The sequence below is a fragment of the Oncorhynchus mykiss genome, chromosome 29 (genome assembly GCF_057628025.1).
Source record: "Oncorhynchus mykiss isolate SJ-2025 chromosome 29, ASM5762802v1, whole genome shotgun sequence".
In the NCBI taxonomy this organism is placed as follows: Eukaryota; Metazoa; Chordata; class Actinopteri; order Salmoniformes; family Salmonidae; genus Oncorhynchus; species Oncorhynchus mykiss.
The window spans coordinates 46,933,960-46,955,936 of NC_143050.1; the positions used below are offsets into that span (position 1 = coordinate 46,933,960).

At 42.2% G+C, this 21,977-nt stretch overlaps 1 protein-coding gene and 1 pseudogene across 1 annotated transcript in view; one reads left to right on the plus strand and one right to left on the minus strand.

Moving 5' to 3' along the window:
- Positions 1–13,206, plus strand: part of LOC110509354 (3',5'-cyclic-AMP phosphodiesterase 4D-like) — a 31,585-nt gene extending 18,379 nt beyond the window's left edge. Inside the window, exons 3-8 of the mRNA XM_090226271.1 lie at positions 7,184–7,277; positions 8,086–8,255; positions 11,295–11,394; positions 12,625–12,779; positions 12,947–13,069; positions 13,198–13,206. Coding sequence (XP_090082397.1) covers positions 7,184–7,277; positions 8,086–8,255; positions 11,295–11,394; positions 12,625–12,779; positions 12,947–13,069; positions 13,198–13,206 — 651 coding nt within the window. The remainder of the gene's footprint in view (positions 1–7,183; positions 7,278–8,085; positions 8,256–11,294; positions 11,395–12,624; positions 12,780–12,946; positions 13,070–13,197) is intronic.
- Positions 13,207–14,710: 1,504 nt separating this feature from the next.
- On the minus strand, positions 14,711–15,719 carry LOC149970623 (uncharacterized; annotated as a pseudogene).
- Between the last annotated feature and the right edge of the window lie 6,258 nt (positions 15,720–21,977).

A 21,977-nucleotide genomic window follows, 5' to 3' on the forward strand; every position in this document is an offset into this window, starting at 1 on the left:
CTAGTGGGAAGACTTCCAGTTGAGTGGAGCGCGATTTCTGTTCCAATTGTCTGGAAGCTTGCTTCAGGGCTCAGGTATTTTCTGTATACCAGGGAGCTAGTTTCTTATGACAAATGTTTTTTGTTTTTAGGGGTGCGACTGCATCTAGGGTATTACGCAAGGTTAAATTCAGTTCCTCAGTTAGATGGTTAACCGATTTCTGTAGTCTGACGTCCTTGGGTAGGTGGAGGGAGTCTGGAAGGGCATCTAAGAATTTTTGCATGGCTTTTGATGATCCTTGGTTGGGGTCTAAGCAGATTATTTGTTGCGATTGCAAATGTAATAAGATGGTGGTCCAATAGTCCAGGATTATGAGGAAAAACATTAAGATCCACAACATTTATTCCATGGGACAAAACTAGGTCCAGTGTATTACTGTGGCAGTGAGTAGGTTCAGAGACATGTTGGAGTCGATGATGACTCCGAAAACCTTTTCGAGTGGGTCTGTGGACTTTTCCATGTGAATATTAAAGTCACCAAAAATTTGAATATAACCTGCCATGACTACAAGGTCCGATAGGAATTCAGGGAACTCGGTGAGGAACGCTGTATACGACCCAGGAGGCCTGTAAACAGTAGCTATAAAAAGTGACTTAGTAGGCTGCATTGATTTCATGACTACAAGCTCAAAAGACGAAAACATAGTCATTTTTTTTGTGAATTGAAATTTGCTAACGTAAATGTTAGCAACACCTCTGACTTTGCTAGATGCGTGGGGGATATGGTCACTACTGTAACCAAGAGGAGAGGCCTCATTTAACACAGTAAATTCATCAGGCTTAAGTCATGTTTCAGTCAGACCAATCACATCAAGATTTTAATCAGTGATTAGTTGATGGACTATAACTGCTTTGGAAGTGAGGGATCTAACATTAAGTAGCCCTAAATTGTGATGTGAGATATCACAGTCTCTTTCAATAATGACAGGAATGGAGGTGGTCTTTATCCTAGTGAGATTGCTAAGGCGAACACCGCCATGTTTTGTTTTGCTCAATCTAGATCGAGGCACAGACACAGTCTCAATGGGGATAGCTGAGCTGATGACACTGACTGTGCTTGTGGCAGACTCCCCTAAACTGGCAGGCTGGCTAACAGCCTGCTGCCTGGCCTGCACCCTATTTCATTGTGGAGCTAGAGGAGTTAGAGCCCTGTCTATGTTTATGTTCATAGATGAGATGAGAGCACCGCTCCAGCTAGGATGGAGTCCATCATCTTTTGGGATGGGCAGAAAACAGTTTTCATCCAGCGATTGAGATGTGAGACTGCTGTAGAGCTCATCACTCCCCCTAACTGGGAGGGGCCAGAGATAATTACACGATGCCGACACATCTTTCTAGCTGATTTACATGATGACGCTATGTTGCACTTGGTGACCTCTGACAGTTTCATCCTAACATCATTGGTGCCGACGTGGATAACAATATCCCTATACTCTCTAAATTTGCCAGTTTTGGCCTTAGCCAGCACCATCTTCAGATTAGCCTTTACGTCAGAAGCCCTGCCCCCTGGTAAACAGTGTATGTTCGCTCGCTGATTCTTTTAAAGTCTAATACTGCGGGTAATGGAGCCGCCAATGACTAGGGTTTTCAATTTGTTAGAGCTAATGGTGGGAGTCTTTGGTGGCTCAGACCCCGTAACGGGTGGAGGAGACTCTTAAAAGTTTCTGTCGGCTGAATGAGCGACACCGGTTGAACATTCGGACAGCATCCATGAGAAAATTGTCTGGCTGCGGCGACTTTGCGAGGCTATTGATAAACTCAGCAAAAAAAGAAACATCTTCTCACTGTGTTTATTTTCAGCAAACAAAACGTGTAAATATTTGTATGAACATAACAAGATTCAACAACTGAGACATAAACTGAACAAGTTCCACAGACATGTGACTAACAAATTGAATAATGTGTCCCTGAACATAGGGTGGGGGGTCAAAATCAAAAGTAACAGTCAGTGTCTGGTGTGGCCACCAGCTGCATGAAGTACTGCAGTGCATCTCCTCTTCATGGACTTGCTGTGAGATGTTACCCCACTCTTCCACCAAGGCACCTGCAGTTCCCGGACATTTCTGATGGGAATGGCTCTAGCCCTCACCCTCCGATCCAACAGGTCCCAGATGTGCTCAATGGGATTGAGATCCGGGCTCTTCGCTGGCCATGGCAGAACACTGAGATTCCTGTCTTGCAGTAAATCACTCACAGAACGAGCAGTATGGCTGGTGGCATTGTCATGCTGGAGGGTCATGTCAGGATGAGCCTGCAGGAAGGGTATCACATGAGGGAGGAGGATGTCTTCCCTGTAACGCACAGTGTTGAGATTGCCTGCAATGACAACAAGCTCAGTCCGATGATGCTGTGACACACCACACCAGACCATGACGGACCCTCCACCTCCAAATCGTTCCTGCTCCAGAATACAGGCCTCGGGTGTAACGCTCATTCCTTCGACGATAAACGCGAATCCGACCATCACCCCTGGTGAGAAAATAACGCTACTCGTCAGTGAAGAGCACTTTTTGCCTCATGTCTGGTCCAGCGATGGTGGGTTTGTGCGATGGTGGGTTTGTGCCCATTGGCGACGTTGGCGAGGACCTGCCTTACAACAGGCCTGCAAGCCCTCAGTCCAGCCTATCTCAGCCTATTGTGGACAGTCTGAGCACTGATGGAGGGATTGTGCATTCCTGGTGTAACTTGGGCAGTTGTTGTTGCCATCCTGTACCTATCCCGCAGGTGTGATGTTCGGATGTATCGATCCTGTGCAGGTGTTGTTACACGTGGTCTGCCACTGCGAGGACGATCGATTAGCTCTCCGTCCTGTCTCCCTGTAGCTCTGTCTTAGGCGTCTCATAGTACGGACATTGCAGTTTTTTGCCCTGGCCACATCTGCAGTCGTCATGCCTCCTTGCAGCATGCCTAAGGCATATTCACGCAGATGAGCAGGGACCCTAGGTATCTTTCTTGTTGTGTTTTTCAGAGTCAGTAGAAAGGCCTCTTTAGTGTCCTAAGTTTTGATAACTGTGACCTTAATTACCTACCATCTGTAAGCTGTTGGTGTCTTAACAACCGTTCCACAGGTGCATGTTCATTAATTGTTTATGGTTCATTGAACAAGCATGGGAAACAGTGTTTAAACCCTTTACAATAAAGATCCGTGAAGTTATTTGGATTTTTACGAATTATCTTTGAAAGACAGGGTCCTGAAAAAGGGACGTTTATTTTTTTGCGGATTTTACTACTCTCTCTCTTTTCCTACACTTAAATTACCCTTAGCCTTACGAGTGCCTTACGAGTGCGTCTGAAGCTGGGCTTGCAGCACGGCTATCCTCACCATGAGATTATAGATTTCTTGTATATCAAATCAAATCAAAATCAAATGTATTTGTCACATACACATGGTTAGCAGATGTTAATGCGAGTGTAGCGAAATGCTTGTGCTTCTAGTTCCGACAATGCAGTAATAACCAACAAGTAATCTAACCTAACAATTCCAAAACTACTACCTTATACACACAAGTGTAAAGGGATAAGGAATATGTACATAAAGATATATGAATGAGTGATGGTACAGAACGGCATAGGCAAGATGCAGTACATGGTATCGAGTACAGTATATACATATGAGATGAGTAATGTAGGGTATGTAAACCAAAGTGGCATAGTTTAAAGTGGCTAGTGATACATGCATTACATAAAGATGCAGTAGATGATATAGAGTACAGCATATGCATATACAGTGGGGAGAACAAGAATTTGATACACTGCCGATTTTGCAGGTTTTCCGACTTCCACCATGTAGAGGTCTGTAATGTTTATCATAGGTACACTTCAACTGTGAGAGACGGAATCTGAAACAAAAATCCAGAAAATCACATTGTATGATTTTTAAGTAATTAATTAGCATTTTATTGCATGACATAAGTATTTGATCACCTACCAACCAGTAAGAATTCCGGGTTCTCACAGACCTGTTCGTTTTTCGTTAAGAGTCCCTCCTGTTCTCCACTCATTACCTGTATTAACTGCACCTGTTTGAAGTCGTTACCTGTATAAAATACACCTGTCCACACACTCAATCAAACAGACTTCAACCTCTCCACAATGGCCAAGACCAGATACTTGTTCTCCCCACTGTACATATGAGATGAGTAATGTAGGGTATGTAAACATTATATTAAGTAGCATTGTTTAAAGTGGCTAGTGATATATTTTACATCAATTTCCATCAATTCCCATTATTAAAGTGGCTGGAGTTGAGTAAGTGTGTTGGCAGCAGCCACTCAATGTTAGTGGTGGCTGTTTAACAGTCTGATGGCCTTGAGATAAAAGCTGTTTTTCAGTCTCTCGGTCCCTGCTTTGATGCACCTGTACTGACCTCGCCTTCTGGATGATAGCGGGGTGAACAGGCAGTGGCTCGGGTGGTTGTTGTCCTTGATGATCTTTACGGCCTTCCTGTGACATCGGGTGGTGTAGGTGTCCTGGAGGGCAGGTAGTTTGCCCCCGGTGATGCGTTGTGCAGACCTCATTACCCTCTGGAGAGTCTTACGGTTGTGGGCGGAGCAGTTGCCGTACCAGGCTGTGATACAGCCCGACAGGATGCTCTCGATTGTGCATCTGTAAAAGTTTGTGAGTACTTTTGGTGACAAGCCCAGTTTCTTCAGCCTCCTGAGGTTGAAGAGGTGCTGCTGCGCCTTCTTCACGACGCTGTCTGTGTGGGTGGACCAATTCAGTTTGTCCGTGATGTGTACGCCGAGGAACTTAAAACGTACTACCCTCTCCACTACTGTCCCATCGATGTGGATAGGGGGGTGCTCCCTCTGCTGTTTCCTGAAGTCCACAATCATCTCCTTAGTTTTGTTGACGTTGAGTGTGAGGTTATTTTCCTGACACCACACTCCGAGGGCCCTCACCTCCTCCCTGTAGGCCGTCTCGTCGTTGTTGGTAATCAAGCCTACACCTGTAGTGTCGTCCGCAAACTTGATTGAGTTGGAGGTGTGCATGGCCACGCAGTCGTGGGTGAACAGGGAGTACAGGAGAGGGCTCAGAACGCACCCTTGTGGGGCCCTAGTGTTGAGGATCAGCGGGGTGGAGATGTTGTTACCTACCCTCACCACCTGGGGGCGGCCCGTCAGGAAGTCCAGTACCCAATTGCACAGGACGGGGTCGAGACCCAGGGTCTCGAGCTTGATGAAGAGTTTGGAGGGTACTATGGTGTTAAATGCTGAGCTGTAGTCGATGAACAGCATTCTCACTTAGGTATTCCTCTTGTCCAGATGGGTTAGGGCAGTGTGCAGTGTGGTTGAGATTGCATCGTCTGTGGACCTATTTGGGCGGTAAGCAAATTGGAGTGGGTCTAGGGTGTCAGGTAGGGTGGAGGTGATATGGTCCTTGACTAGTCTCTCAAAGCACTTCATGATGACGGAAGTGAGTGCTACGGGGTGGTAGTCGTTTAGCTCAGTTACCTTAGCTTTCTTGGGAACAGGGACAATGGTGGCCCTCTTGTAGTAACATAAACATTATGCCGTATATTATGAGTACAGAGACTGCAATTAGACGGCATAATGTTAATGTTACTACTTAGCTTTCGACTGGCGGGAAGTCCTGTAAAACCATATCCAGATAAAGCGTCTGGGGTGAAAAAGATTAATGAAAAAAGTCACCTACCAACCAGTAAGAATTCCGGCTCTCACAGACCTGCTAGTTTTTCGTTAAGAGTCCCTCCTGTTCTCCACTCATTACCTGTATTAACTGCACCTGTTTGAACTCGTTACCTGTATAAAAGACACCTGTCCACACACTCAATCAAACAGACTCTCCACAATGGCCAAGACCAGAGAGCTGTGTAAGGACATCAGGGATAGAATTGTAGACCTGCACAAGGCTGGGATGGGCTACAGGACAATAGGCAAGCAGCTTGGTGAGAGGGCAATTATTAGAAAATGGAAGAAGTTCAAGATGACGGTCAATCACCCTCGTTCTGGGGCTACATGCAAGATCTCATCTCGTGGGGCATCAATGATCATGAGGAAGGTGAGGGATCAGCCCAGAGCTACACGGCAGGACCTGGTCAATGACCTGAAGAGAGCTGGACCACAGTCTCAAAGAAAACCATTAGTAACACACTACGCCGTCATGGATTAAAATCCTGCAGCGCACGCAAGGTCCCCCTACTCAAGCCAGCGCATGTCCAGGTCAGTCTGAAGTTTGCCAATGACCATCTGGATGATCCAGAGGAGGAATGAGAGAAGGTCATGTGGTCTGATGAGACAAAAATAGAGCTTTTTGGTCTAAACTCCACTCGCCGTGTTTGGAGGAAGAAGGATGAGTACAACCCCAAGAACACCATCCCAACCATGAAGCATGGAGGTGGAAACATCATTCTTTGGGGATGCTTTTCTGCAAAGGAGACAGGACGACTGCACCGTATTGAGGGGAGGATGGATGGGGCCATGTATCATGAGATCTTGGCCAACAACCTCCTTCCCTCAGTAAGAGCATTGAAGACGGGTCGTGGCTGGGTCTTCCAGCATGACAATGACCAGAAACACACAGCCAGGGCAACTAAGGAGTGGCTCCGTAAGAAGCATCTCAAGGTCCTGGAGTGGCCTAGCCAGTCTCCAGATCTGAACCCAATAGAACATCTTTGGAGGGAGCTGGAAGTCCGTATTGCCCAGCGACAGCCCCGAAACCTGAAGGATCTGGAGAAGGTCTGTATGGAGGAGTGGGACGAAATCCCTGCTGCAGTGTGTGCTAACCTGGTCAAGGTCTACAGGAATCATATGATCTCTGTAATTGCAAACAAAGGTTTCTCTACCAAATATTAAGTTCTGCTTTTCTGATGTATCAAATACTTATGTCATGCAATAAAATGCAAATTATTTACTTAAAAAATCATACAATGTGATTTTCTGGATTTTTTTAGATTCCGTCTCTCACAGTTGAAGTGTACCTATGATAAAATGTACAGACCTCTACATGCTTTGTAAGTAGGAAAACCTGCAAAATCGGCAGTGTCAAATACTTGTTCTCCCCACTGTATGTATGCTAAGTATGCTATTATTTACCTTTTATATTCTACACAATGTCATATATGCACAGGAGCAATCCCCCCCTCTCTATCTCATTTTCTTTCTCTTCCCTCTTTCTGTGTCCAGTTCAAGAAGATGTTGAACAGGGAGCTGTCTAACCTGTCTCAGATGAGTTGCTCGGGGACCCAGGTCTCTGAGTTCATCTCCAGAACCTTCTTAGGTAAGACTGACTGCCCTTGCTGTTTGGTTGTCAGTACTTATAACAACAAGTACATGTAAAGAGTCTCAATCACTCAGTCCACAAAAATGTCCCCTGAAACTGAAACTCCCAATAGCCGAAAAGCCTCCAAATAATTTGGGTATTGGGCAATTCCACGATAACAGAATTACACTGAGACTCTGATTTTTCACTTTAAAATGTATGTTAAACAAAAAACATTGCTTTTAAAGTTTAACAAACCATACAACTCTATGCACAATGACTACTTTCAACATTTTACACAGTAAAACAAATTAACAATTACAGGAAAAATATGCAGATGCAAAGTTTAGTAACAGAATGATGGTAAAATATCCTTTTTTTAATCTGTTACCCAAATTTGTATCTGCACAGTTCTTCCTGTAAATGTGTTTTTCATTTTTTTTTAAATCGGTGAAATTGTTAAGTAGTCCGTAGAGTTCTGTGGTTTGTTAAACTTTGAAATCAATGTTTTTTGTTTGGTATACTTTTTGGTATACCATTCTCAGTGTAAATCCGTTACGGAATTGCCCTATAACAATCCATATCGTTTGATAAAATGTAAACATGTTTGTTTAGTCAATGAGGACCAATCCTAACCTGAGATCAGGGTGTGAAAATCAAGTCCCCAATTGACATCAATACATGATTTATTGGAGAGTGTGATCTCAAGTTAGGCTTCAGCCAACAAGCATTAAATATTTAACAACAACAAATAACTTTGTGTATTGTCTAACAGTCCCTCCCTCTCGTCCTATATCTATCCCCTCCTTCATTCACTCTTCCCCAGACAAGCAGCATAGCGCGGAGAGGCCATGCCCCGAGATGCAGAAGGTGAAGACGGACAAGAAGAATGCCAAGCCCATGATTCAGATGAGTGGTGTGAAGACCACTAGCCTCTCCAACTCTAATATACCCCCCTTTGGGGTCAAGGCCGGGACAGACGACAAACTGGCAACGGTGAAGGAGCATTTTGACATTATATTGACATTTTAGTCATTTTGCAGACGCTCTTTGCTTCTCTTAGCCAGAGCGACTTACAATCAGGGTATTCAAATAAGGTAGATAAAACAATCAGATATAGGAGCAGTCTTTTGGTGGCGCTTTTGTTTTACAGACTAAAGTCAACTATTTATCTGTTATGAACTTAGGAAAGAAATACTGTTGTGCCCTTGAGGAAGGAACTTAAAGATGCAGTCTGGGATCTTAAGCACTTACAAAATCCTAACATATTGTACAAATTGGAATTTGTAACATGTCACACACATTTAATGTTGTTGTTACAATGTGGAACATATCATGTGGCTCAGTTGGTAGAGAATGGTGCTGGCAACACCAGGGTTGTGGGTTCAAATCCCACGGGGGACTAGTATGGAAATGTTTATTCTAGTCATTTTCCCTCCTACAGTACTATAGTACTTTCCCTACTATAGTTCCATTATAGTACTTTACAGCACCATCGTAGCTAGCTGGAGATGACCACCAGAGCTAACCCATGTTCTTGTGCTTATTAAACGTCTAGCACAGATCACCACTTCAGATTTAGGCCAAAATCAATCAAGTTGCTGGTGATAGGATGCCTAAAAGTGTCACCTCAGTAAATTTCCCATATAGTGATATGGACTAAATTGATTCTATTGAGATCCAGGAAATAGAATGGCTTTAATTAAAGGGTCACCTATATAATGCTACGCCACAGTGGATTGCTGATTTGCATACAGGGCATGTGGTAATACGGGAGATTGGCTGGATTCAACCAAACATGCTATGTGGTGTGAATACCCAATCCAGAAAAGTAACGAAGTAGCTGTGATGATACTGGCTTTGCGTTATTTGTCTCTTAATTGTCTGTTGTTAGACTGTGATACAGACATTGTCTCGAAACATCTTTACTTAGAATGTGATTTTGTACAGCGCAGTATGGATAAACCTACAATGTTGTTTTGGTTGAATTCCAGACTATACCGGAGTTATGCATTTTTGTCATGGAAAATGTGTAATTGTGTATTAATGTATATCATTTCTCCTTATAATACACTAGATGTCAAAAGTATGTGGATACCCTTTCAAATTTGTGGATTCTGCTATTTCAGCCAGACCCATTGCTGACAGGTGTATAAAATCAAGCACACAGCCATACAATCTCCATAGACAAACATCGGCAGAACGTCCCATACTGAAGGGCTCAGTGAATTTCAACGTGGCACCGTCATAGGATGCCACTTTTCCAACAAGTCACTTCATCAAATTCCTTCCCTGCTAGCGCTGTACCGGTCAACTGTAAGTGCTGTTATTGTGAAGTGGAGACGTCTACGAGCAACAACTGTTCAGCCGCAAAGTGGTAGGCCACACAAGCTTACAGAATGGGATTGCCGAGTGCTGAAGGGCGTAGCATGTAAAAATCATCTGTCCTCAGTTTCAACACCCTTGTTCCAAACGGCCTCTGGAAGCAACATCAGCACAATAACTGTTCGTAGGGAGCTTCATGAAATGGGTTTCCATGGCTGAGCAGCCTCACACAAGCCTAACATCACCATGCACAATGCCAAGCGTCGGCTGGAGTGGTGCAAAGCTCACCTCCATTGGACTCTGGAACAGTGGAAACGCTGCACCATCTGAATTATGCTTCACATTCTGAAAGTCCGATGGACGAATCTGGGTTTGGTGGATGCCAGAAGAACCTTACATGCCCCAATGCATAGTGTCAACTGTAAAGTTTGGAGGAGGAGGAATAATGGTCTGGGGCTGTTATTCATGTTCCGGGCTAGGCCCCTTGGTTCCAATGAAGGGAAATATTAACACTACAGCATACAATGACATTCTAGACGATTCTGTGCTTCCAACTGTGTGGCAACAGTTTGGGGCGCTGTCCTGTTTCAGCATGACAATGCCCCCGTGCACAAAGCAAGGTCCATACAGAAATGGTTTGTCTAGATTGGTGTGGAAGAACTTGATTGGCCTGCACAGAGCCCTGACCTCAACACCATCGAACACCTTTGGGATTAATTGGAACGCTGACTGTGAGCCTACTACTATTGTGGCTGAATGGAAGCAAGTCCCCGCAGCAATGTTCCAACATCTAGTGGAAACCATCATTTTGGAATGAGATATTTGCTGAGCAGGTGTCCACATACCTTTGGCCATGTAGTGTATGTTTGGAGGAAAGTGGTGTGTCTAAAACGGGCCATGATGTCTGATTTCAGGAGCTTGAGGACATCAATAAATGGGGTCTTAATCTTTTCAAAGTCACAGAGCTTTCGGGGAACCGGCCTTTAACAGTAATGATGCACACAATTTTTCAGGTAAGAATGTTTATACGAATTTACTGTGTGTGTGTGTCGGAGTAGTATGTGTGAATAGCTGTCAGTTGACCCATAATGCTGACATTATGTCTCATGTTCTCTCATTTTCAGGAAAGACATTTATTTAAAACATTCAAAATACCATTAGACACCTTTATAACTTACCTGATGACTCTAGAAGACTATTACCATGGCGATTTAGCCTATCACAATAACATCCATGCTGCTGATGTCACCCAATCCACTCACGTGCTTCTGTCCACGCCTGTTCTAGAGGTAGGGGAATGTACCATCTCCGTTTCTTTATGGGGGGGAAACTTTGTTGGTAGGATTTGATACTGTCAATATGGCCACCTCTTAACTTTTTTGCTTATGTTCTGTTAATAATATTGTGTTTTTAACACAGCAATTATATCTGTTTTTATATTTGTCTTGTTTAAAACTTGCTTTAAATGTAACCTAAGTTGTGTTCATTAGGGCAGGCAACAGAAAACGGTTTAAAACATTTTGCAATGGATAACAAAGATCATAGTTTCTTATTCGACAAGTCCAGGTAGTCCCTCTCTGTTCCAATCCGTTTTCTTCCCTTTTGAATGACCCTGGTTTTGATGGATTGAACAGTGAAGTTCATACAGTGAGATTGTGTTCATTGTTTTGTTGTGCTCATATAGTAATGTTACACCTCTTGTCTTCGCAGGCTGTGTTCACAGACCTGGAAATCCTTGCTGCCATCTTTGCCAGTGCTATTCATGACGTAGACCACCCGGGGGTCTCCAACCAGTTTCTCATCAGTACCAGTGAGTGGTCTTTCCCATGCTTTGCAGTTATGAGCTTTTCGACCTCACATGACATGCCGTTTTTGCCTTTTATCGCAGTGCTAAAGTAGATGGCTGTTTTAAGATGAGCTTTTCTCTTCAAATACATTTTTTAATTTTCACATACACATATTTAGTAGATGTTATTGCGGGTGTGTCGAAATGCTTGTGTTTGAGTGATTATTTTACAAACATAGTGTGTAAAAGAATTGGATCCATTGCACTTCGGGGAATCCCCTTCATTAGACACGCAGACAGGAGGCGATGACTCCATATGAGTTCATTGTGGAGGACACAAAGAGATTTCTATCATTCCGAGAGTGTGAGTGAGTTAGTTGGCTGGGAGACATGGTACTCACGGTTATAAATACATACAGTTATCTACCAATGGGAAAAACATGTAGCCTGGTCCCAGATCTGTTTGTGCTGTATAATCATCTCCTATGGACATGAACAACTTTAGCGTGACAATGACCGTATAGTTGGCAAGACAGCAAAAACAGATCTGGGACCAGGCTAGAAAATATTGCCTTGCAAGACAAATGAACTCAGTTCAAACTAAATGGTATTGTAGATAGAATGAAGGGTACATTGATTCATATTGAAACCGGATTCATTGTCTTAGTATAAGATTATACAATGTTGGGATTGGACTGTCTGTTCTCTAGGCTGATTGACTGGGAGCGGATTTTGATCCTGACCAGTTAAGCAATCCTGATATGACATAACATGTGTTAGCCTAGCCACCATGGCAACAAATTAATTGGACCCATCCTTTGGAATCCATGTGAGCTTGCGTGAACACGCGTGTGTGTGATTTTGTGTGTGTGACTGTGCGCCTGCGTATGTGCAATAGATAGAGATATATATTTGACTTGTCTCTGTCAAATGAGGTAGGGATTACTCAGAGTAGTAGGCATTGTGTGTTGTGTCTGAGAGTGCGCGCTTGTGCGTGCGTGTGTAGTAAAAGTGTCCCAATATGTTTCTTTGACTACTTGATTCACTTTATTCAATATGCAATGTGCATGATTGTGGCAAAGAGAGGGAGTGAGATATCAAATCTACAGACACACACACACTCGCAAAAATGGACGTGCTTCTCTAGAAATACCTAATGAATATTACCCTGAAGTATGTTACTCTAATATTCAAAATGATGTCCGAAAAACTGCTTTCTAACCATTTGCTTTTATCTGTGTGTTTTCTCTCCAGACTCAGAGCTGGCCCTCCTGTACAATGACTCGTCAGTCCTGGAGAACCACCACCTGGCCGTGGGCTTCAAGCTGCTGCAGGAAGAGAACTGTGACATCTTCCAGAACCTGACCAAAAAACAGCGTCAGTCGCTCCGGAAAATGGTCATAGACATAGTGAGTGGGATGGATGGGTGGTTGGGTGGATGAACCTAGCTAGTAAAGGGATTAATTAATTAATGAGTGAGTGATACAGATATGAATATTGCAAAATATTTGTCAAATGAAAGTGAGTGAGTTCCAGTTTAGCACCCAATTCAACATGTTGTTGTTTGTCCCTGTAGGTACTAGCTACTGACATGTCCAAGCACGTGAATCTTCTGGCGGACCTGAAGACCATGGTGGAGACCAAGAAAGTCACCAGCTCTGGAGTTCTACTACTAGATAACTACAATGACAGGCTACAGGTTGGCTGCTACTTCACATATCGTCACCCTGCAGGCAAAACTGGTCGCAATTACGTCTTTTGTAATGTCATGGTCAGGTTGTAGAAAGTGTCATTGAATACCGCTTGCACACTCTTTCCTGCTTCTAGCTGAAATAGGGTGTAATCATTAGTCCAACAGTTGCAAACCAGTGTTTCTATTGGACAAATTCAGATATGTTTATCCCCGTTTTGTTCAGTTTGCTTCCGTTTTTCAGATTTAAAAAAATAAGAAAAAATTCAACAGAATTTTTTTCAACACCCCTGATCACACGTAAACACAGCAGTTCACTTTCATAGTAGCCACGTTGTATTCCTTCAATGCTCTCTCCTTCTCTCACCTTGTCCCTTCTCTTGTGGACTTCAATGCACAACACATCAGCTCTGTGACCAGGCGAAAACCTTTCCAAGCCAAACCGCTACACACAGCCTACATCATTGTCACCATATTAGCTAAAGTAACGTCCTAGTCAGCATAGATAATAGAACTAACGCGTTTGTAAACCAGCTACAATCATGCAGTAACGTTAAAGTGTATAGTCAGTAAGCAGTTACACCGGGGGGCCCCGGTGGAAATAAATGAGTAACACCAAAAGCTTACCTTGACTTGGAAGGGTTCCAGTGTTGTGTTGGATAGTCATAGCCAGCATAGCTCACATAGCATCCCTCTGTTATAGCCAACTAGCTAACATAGCATCCCTCTGTCATAGCCAGCTAGCTAACATAGCATCCCTCTGTCATAGCCAGCTAGCTCACATAGCATCCCTCTGTTATAGCCAACTAGCTAACATAGCATCCCTCTGTCATAGCCAGCTAGCTAACATAGCATCCCTCTGTTATAGCCAACTAGCTAACATAGCATCCCTCTGTCATAGCCAACTAGCTAACATAGCATCCCTCTGTTATAGCCAACTAGCTAACATAGCATCCCTCTGTTATAGCCAACTAGCTAACATAGCATCCCTCTGTCATAGCCAGCTAGCTCACATAGCATCCCTCTGTTATAGCCAACTAGCTAACATAGCATCCCTCTGTCATAGCTAACATAGCATCCCTCTGTCATAGCCAACTAGCTAACATAGCATCCCTCTGTCATAGCCAGCTAGCTAACATAGCATCCCTCTGTCATAGCCAGCTAGCTATCATAGCATCCCTCTGTCATAGCCAGCTAGCTAACATAGCATCCCTCTGTTTGAGCAGGGTGTTTCAGTAGGTTAAACTAGCTAGCTGCATTTGCTAGCTAAATAAGTGAAATGACAAAATCTTTCTCTCTGGCTTCTTCATTTTGGAAGAAATGAATTTACTCAAAACTGTTCAACTATTGTTTTTCTCTCTCTTTGAGTCAACTACTCATCACATTTTATACACTGCAGTGCTAGCTATCTGTGGCTTATGCTTTCAGTACTAGATTAATTATTTGATCCTTTGATTGGGTGGACATGTCAAGTGCTCTTACTGTGTAACTCTATGGGAAGGGGTGAGAACGATGAGCCTCCTAGGTTTTGTATTGAATAACTTGTTTAATGTTTTACAATTTAAATTTTTATGAAATTCACTGAGGAGGATGGTCCTCCCCTTCTGCCTCTGAAGAGCCTCCACTGACACACACAATCATATTAGAACATTAATAGTGTGAGAAAGAAGATAACCTGCAGGGCTCCAGTAGTGTCTCCAGGTTCTGCAGTTTCTCCAGTTCAGCTGTGGTTGGCATGGTGATGTTTGTTTTCTGTTGGGCCAGAGCATCTCTCAGTGGTTGTTGGTTTCTGTGGACACGCTTGACCATTTCCAGAGTGGAATTACATCTTGTTGTGAGTGACCCATGTGTAACTTGCTGTTGTCCTAGCTCTGCAGAATTTGGTGGGCTGTGTTGGAAATGCACACATTGTTTTCTGCATTTGACTAAGGCCTTGTCGAACCCAACATTGTGATGGACCTTTGGAGACTGTGCGCAGTGCAGGACAGGTGTTCAATAGGCAGATGTCTCGCAGCTGCAATTATGTTCCGTGCACTGTCTGTGCAAAGTGTGGTAACTTTTTTTTCCAATGTTTGACTGCTTTGCAACATCCATGAAATGGTCGGAACACTTTTCAGCATAGTACCTCTCTTCTGTCTTGAATACGGCCAGAGCGTGTGAATTCCTCAATGTGGTGCGCAGTAACCCCAAGCGAGTTGTGGTTACTCACCAAAGTCCAGTGCTCTCCCATGAGAGCAACAGCTGTTGCATGTTTCAACTGCTCCGCTTTCGTACAGCTCGTGTGTTCTTGTAACGACGGTGGCTCTCGAGGGTAACTCATAAGTTGAGTCGTTTGATGCGATCTGAATGATGTCCCTCAAGCCTTTGTCCTCCACAATGTGGACTGGCCTGCAAACTGTAGCTATCCACTTGTCTATAGCTTGTGCTAGCTTGCTGCTCGTCGACATGTCCATAGGCCTCCGGCGCGCAAACATTTCTAGCTAAGCCTGCCATAGACGTCCTCCATTGCTACTAGTAACATTACTTGTATTGCCGGCGTCAACAGTGTGTATCGCTTCTAAATGACAATGAAGACTTGATGTACTTTATCCAGAGAGCCATCTGGGAGGGATCTGAAATTGAATTTGCCATTTAAAAGCCCCTCACTAGCATTCTCCATCATTCAGTCATTCAAGTAGCTAGCCAGTGGTTGTCAAGCTGCCGGGACTTGAATTTGAGGGGGTCAAACTAAGAACATATGTTAATTTTGTGACTACATCTTTACCTGACCCTCTCCTTCTCTCCCTTCCTCTCTCTTGGGGCCTGCAGAATGTTTTTTGTGCCGTTGATAATAGGAGAGGTTTACAGTTGATCTTTTAATCATTGCTTCTTTTGCTGTTTTACATATGTGAGGGCTGACATGTGATGGTTGTTAATGTGTTTGCATAAAGGGGATTTTCTATTCTAATTCTCTCTCCAGGTACTCCAGAACATAGTGCACTGTGCAGACCTCAGTAATCCCACCAAGCCCCTGCAGCTGTACCGCCAGTGGACCAACCGCATTATGGAAGAGTTCTTCAGCCAGGGGGACAGGGAGAGGGAGAGAGGCATGGAGATCAGCCCCATGTGTGACAAACACAACACGTCTGTCCAGAAGAACCAGGTAAGTACAGTACACACATACAGTGCCTTGCGAAAGTATTCGGCCCCCTTGAACTTTGTGACCTTTTGCCACATTTCAGGCTTCAAACATAAATATATAAAACTGTATTTTTTTGTGAAGAATCAACAACAAGTGGGACACAATCATGAAGTGGAATGACATTTATTGGATATTTCAAACTTTTTTAACAAATCAAAAACTGCAAAATTGGGCGTGCAAAATTATTCAGCCCCCTTAAGTTAATACTTTGTAGCGCCACCTTTTGCTGCGATTACAGCTGTAAGTCACTTGGGGTATGTCTCTATCAGTTTTGCACATCGAGAGACTGACATTTTTTCCATTCCTCCTTGCAAAACAGCTCGAGCTCAGTGAGGTTAGATGGAGAGCATTTGTGAACAGCAGTTTTCAGTTCTTTCCACAGATTCTCGATTGGATTCAGGTCTGGACTTTGACTTGGCCATTCTAACACCTGGATATGTTTATTTTTTAACCATTCCATTGTAGATTTTGCTTTATGTTTTGGATCATTGTCTTGTTGGAAGACAAATCTCTGTCACAGTCTCAGGTCTTTTGCAGACTCCATCAGGTTTTCTTCCAGAATGGTCCTGTATTTGGCTCCATCCATCTTCCCATCAATTTTAACCATCTTTCCTGTCCCTGCTGAAGAAAAGCAGGCCCAAACCATGATGCTGCCACCACCATGTTTGACAGTGGGGATGGTGTGTTCAGCTGTGTTGCTTTTACGCCAAACATAAAATTTTGCATTGTTGCCAAAAAGTTCAATTTTGGTTTCATCTGACCAGAGCACCTTCTTCCACATGTTTGGTGTGTCTCCCAGGTGGCTTGTGGCAAACTTTAAACAACACTTTTTATGGATATCTTTAAGAAATGGCTTTCTTCTTGCCACTCTTCCATAAAGGCCAGATTTGTGCAATATACGACTGATTGTTGTCCTATGGACAGAGTCTCCCACCTCAGCTGAAGATCTCTGCAGTTCATCCAGAGTGATCATGGGCCTCTTGGCTGCATCTCTGATCAGTCTTCTCCTTGTATGAGCTGAAAGTTTAGAGGGACGGCCAGGTCTTGGTAGATTTGCAGTGGTCTGATACTCCCTCCATTTCAATATTATCGCTTGCACAGTGCTCCTTGGGATGTTTAAAGATTGGGAAATCTTTTTGTATCCAAATCCGGCTTTAAACTTCTTCACAACAGTATCTCGGATCTGCCTGGTGTGTTCCTTGTTCTTCATGATGCTCTGCGCTTTTAACGGACCTCTGAGACTATCACAGTGCAGGTGCATTTATACGGAGACTTGATTACACACAGGTGGATTGTATTTATCATAATTAGTCATTTAGGTCAACATTGGATCATTCAGAGATCCTCACTGAACTTCTGGAGAAAGTTTGCTGCACTGAAAGTAAAGGGGCTGAATAATTTTGCACGCCCAATTTTTCAGTTTTTGATTTGTTAAAAAAGTTTGAAATATCCAATAAATGTCGTTCCACTTCATGATTGTGTCCCACTTGTTGTTGATTCTTCACAAAAAAATACAGTTTTATATCTTTTTGTTTGAAGCCTGAAATGTGGCAAAAGGTCGCAAAGTTCAAGGGGGCCGAATACTTTCGCAAGGCACTGTATAGTGTGCACAAGAGCGCCCACACACACACAAAGAAAGTCAATATCTGACCTGACAATTTATTTCAGTACAAACTCAAGCTGATACACATTTTCTCTCCAGGTGGGGTTCATCGACTACATCGTCCACCCACTGTGGGAGACCTGGGCTGACCTGGTGCACCCTGACGCCCAGGACATCCTGGAGACTCTGGAGGAAAACAGGGAGTGGTACAAGAGCACCATCGCCCAGAGCCCCTTGCCCGCCCTGAACAAATCTGACCACAGCAGCGGCTGCCTCCCTGGGGCCAAATTTAAGTTTGAGCTCACACTGGAGGAGGACAGAGACGGACACGGAGAAAGACAGCGGGAGTCAACCGGAGGAGGGGGAAGAGGAGAAGAATAGTTGTGACTCGAAAAACGCTCTGCATGCAGGACTCGGACGAAGAGGAGGAAGAGGGTGAAGGCCGTGTACCGAGTATGGTGGAGTTGGTGGAGGGAGAGGGGAAAGGGAAAGAGAAGGGCGAGGAGGAGCTGATACATAGCAGCAGGTAAAACGGTGCGGGTTGCCAAACTGCGAAAGAGAGACTGTCACGTTACAACAACATCAAGGGATGAGGTGAATACTAGTAATTGCCATGATGTCAGTAACACTGAGTCATCATGAGTTCCAAAGCGCACGTTGCCCTGCTCAAGCCCAGGCCTCTCCTCACTACACTCCGACTAGATGCGATATGGGGGCACAGACCCCCCTCCTCCCCTCCCCTTAAGACTCCCTTCCTTGGAGCCCCACACTTTTGCACTCAAGAAAATTTGTCAACATTATTGCCTCCATTTTTGTTTACGTTCTTGTTTGTTCGGCCTGTCTGGAGTGAGGTGTATGTCTGTCCATGCCCGGTGGATTTGAGTTCAAAGGCCAAACTCCACCTCCCACCTCTCCTCTAGCTCCTCACTTCTAGTGCAGGAAGTGTTATTTGATTCCCTGACTGAGCACATGGGCAACAAATAGGATGCTTGGAACAGTCCCAACTGTAGCATCATTGGAGGACAGACAAAGACTGGGAAAGATGGACTGCAAGGTGACCCCAGTCCACTAACACGATCTGAAAAACCTATATTAAAACCTATATTAAAACCTATATAAAAACCTATATTAAAACCTATATAAAACCTATATTAAAACCTATATAAAACCTATATAAAAACCTATATTAAAACCTATATAAAACCTATATTAAAACCTATATTAAAACCTATATAAAAACCTATATTAAAACCTATATTAAAACCTATATAAAACCTATATAAAAACCTATATTAAAACCTATATAAAACCTATATTAAAACCTATATAAAACCTATATTAAAACCTATATAAAAACCTATATAAAAACCTATATTAAAACCTATATAAAACCTATATAAAAACCTATATTAAAACCTATATTAAAACCTATATAAAACCTATATTAAAACCTATATAAAACCTATATTAAAACCTATATTAAAACCTATATTAAAACCTATATTAAAACCTATATTAAAACCTATATAAAAACCTATATTAAAAACCTATATAAAAACCTATATTAAAACCTATATAAAACCTATATTAAAACCTATATTAAAACCTATATAAAAACCTATATTAAAACCTATATTAAAACCTATATAAAACCTATATAAAAACCTATATTAAAACCTATATAAAACCTATATTAAAACCTATATAAAACCTATATTAAAACCTATATAAAAACCTATATAAAAACCTATATTAAAACCTATATAAAACCTATATAAAAACCTATATTAAAACCTATATTAAAACCTATATAAAACCTATATAAAACCTATATTAAAACCTATATTAAAACCTATATTAAAACCTATATTAAAACCTATATTAAAACCTATATAAAAACCTATATTAAAAACCTATATAAAAACCTATATTAAAACCTATATAAAACCTAAATTAAAACCTATATAAAACCTATATAAAAACCTATATTATAAGGAGAGACAAAGACATATGTTGCGAGATGATTTCAAAGATACCTTTTTTTCTGAAGTTCGACTTCCTTGAAAACGTACTGGTAGAAAATTCAGCCAAAACGCTGTTTTTGACCTCAGTTTTGTACGTAAAACAGACATTTTTCTAGATTGTACTTTTGCTAACAGAAAGAGAAAAAGCAGAGGAAGATGTTCAATTGAGAATCGTTGTAATTTATTGCAACCATTTGGAGAAGAGGTGTGTAGCATCATAATGGGTGTGGTCTTTCCTGCAATGTGTGCTTGTACTGAGTAGATATGACTAAGGTCTTTACACTCACTCTGCTTTTTTGTTGTCTTTTATAACTTCTCACCCAGGTATTTCAGATAGTGGTATCTTATATGAACGTGTGGTATTCTGCTTGAGAGCTTTGGGGTTATTCCTGTAACTTTACTGCAGGTTTAAATTTACCACCTGTTTTTATTTTTCAAAACAGAAAGAAGCTGGTAACTACTGACCTTAAGAATATTATACTAATAATAATTATGAATAATGTGCGTATGCCATTTTTCCATTTGAATATGATATGTCTTGTAAACATCCTGAGTATGATGCATGTAGCGATCAGTTCTATCCAAATAGACTATCCAATCTATCTATACATTGTTAAATATGTTTTGAAATAGGTGGTACATGTTTCTCAGCTGTTAAAGGTAGAGTCAGCAATGTGACATATATTTATTTGTTATTTTACCAGGTAAGTTGACTGAGAACACATTCTCATTTGCAGCAACAACCTGGGGAATAGTTACAGGGGAGAGGAGGGGGATGAATGAGCCAATTGTAAACTGGGGATTATTAGGTGACCGTGGTGGTTTGAGGGCCAGATTGGGAATTTAGCCAGGACACCGGGGTTAACACCCCTACTCTTGCGATAAGTGCCGTGGGATCTTTAATGACCTCAGAGTCAGGACACCCGTTTAACGTCCCATCCGAAAGACAGTACCCTACACAGGGCAGTGTCCTGGGGGATTGGGATATTTTTTTTTAGACCAGAGGAAAGAGTGCCTCCTACTGGCCCTCCAATACCATTTCCAGCAGCATCTGGTCTCCCATCCAGGGACTGACCAGGACCAACTCTGCATAGCTTCAGAAGCAAGCCAGCAGTGGTATGCAGGGTGGTATGCTGCTGGCAATAAGCAGAAAGTAAACAGCTAAGTGGGTTAATTTCCGTAACAACTAAGAGTGTTGAAACGCTGTTTTGGTCTCTTGGCAACCACGTTGTGAACGCGTGAAGCGAACTCATGCAGATGCGCCGATAATATGTGTGACTGTGCGAGAGCGAAGTCATGCATCTTGCTCATCGCAATATCTGTGGTGCTGCTCATGGCAATGTCATTTTGCCGACTCTATCTTTAAGGTTTATGAATAAACCCCATTGACCTTCAGTAAGCCTCCATAAACATTTGTAGTTCTCAACAGCATTGGGGAGTAGTGAACTGCAATTAGTTCAGCTAGTAATTTAACTACAATTTGCAGTATGACTAAATTCAAATCTAGGTAGTATTTTCAGCAGTTAATTACTTTTTTGCCAGGTGTAGCAAACTACTGGAATTACACACTACTTGTTTAGCTAAAATAAAATATATTTTACTTAACTAAAATTACTTTGAAAATGTAGTTCACTACATCCAAACTAATTTATGAAAGATGATTGATCATATGTAAATCTAAATTGCAAGGTCAGTTCACTTTGGGGTCATGTGTTAACAGAATGTGTAATTTTGCCTATTAAACACAAAAACAATGTTTAAAGTGAGAATTGTGCAGATCTGATGACGAAAAAGAAAGGAAATTGTAGTTTACACAATTTGTAAATGTTTTAAGTCTAATCAAATTTTATTTGTCACATACACATGGTTAGCAGATGTTAATGCGAGTGTAGCGAAATGCTTGTGCTTCTAGTTCCGACAATGCAGTAATAACCAACGAGTAATCTACTGCAAAACCTAGTTAAATTACTAGTTGAATTACATATAGTTCACTATTCTCTACAACCGGTTAACATATCCTTGCAATTTGTTATCTATGAAATTTCAGATTTACATAAGTTTTCACCAAGTAGTTTGGATGAACTGAATTATTATTATTTTTTTTTAATT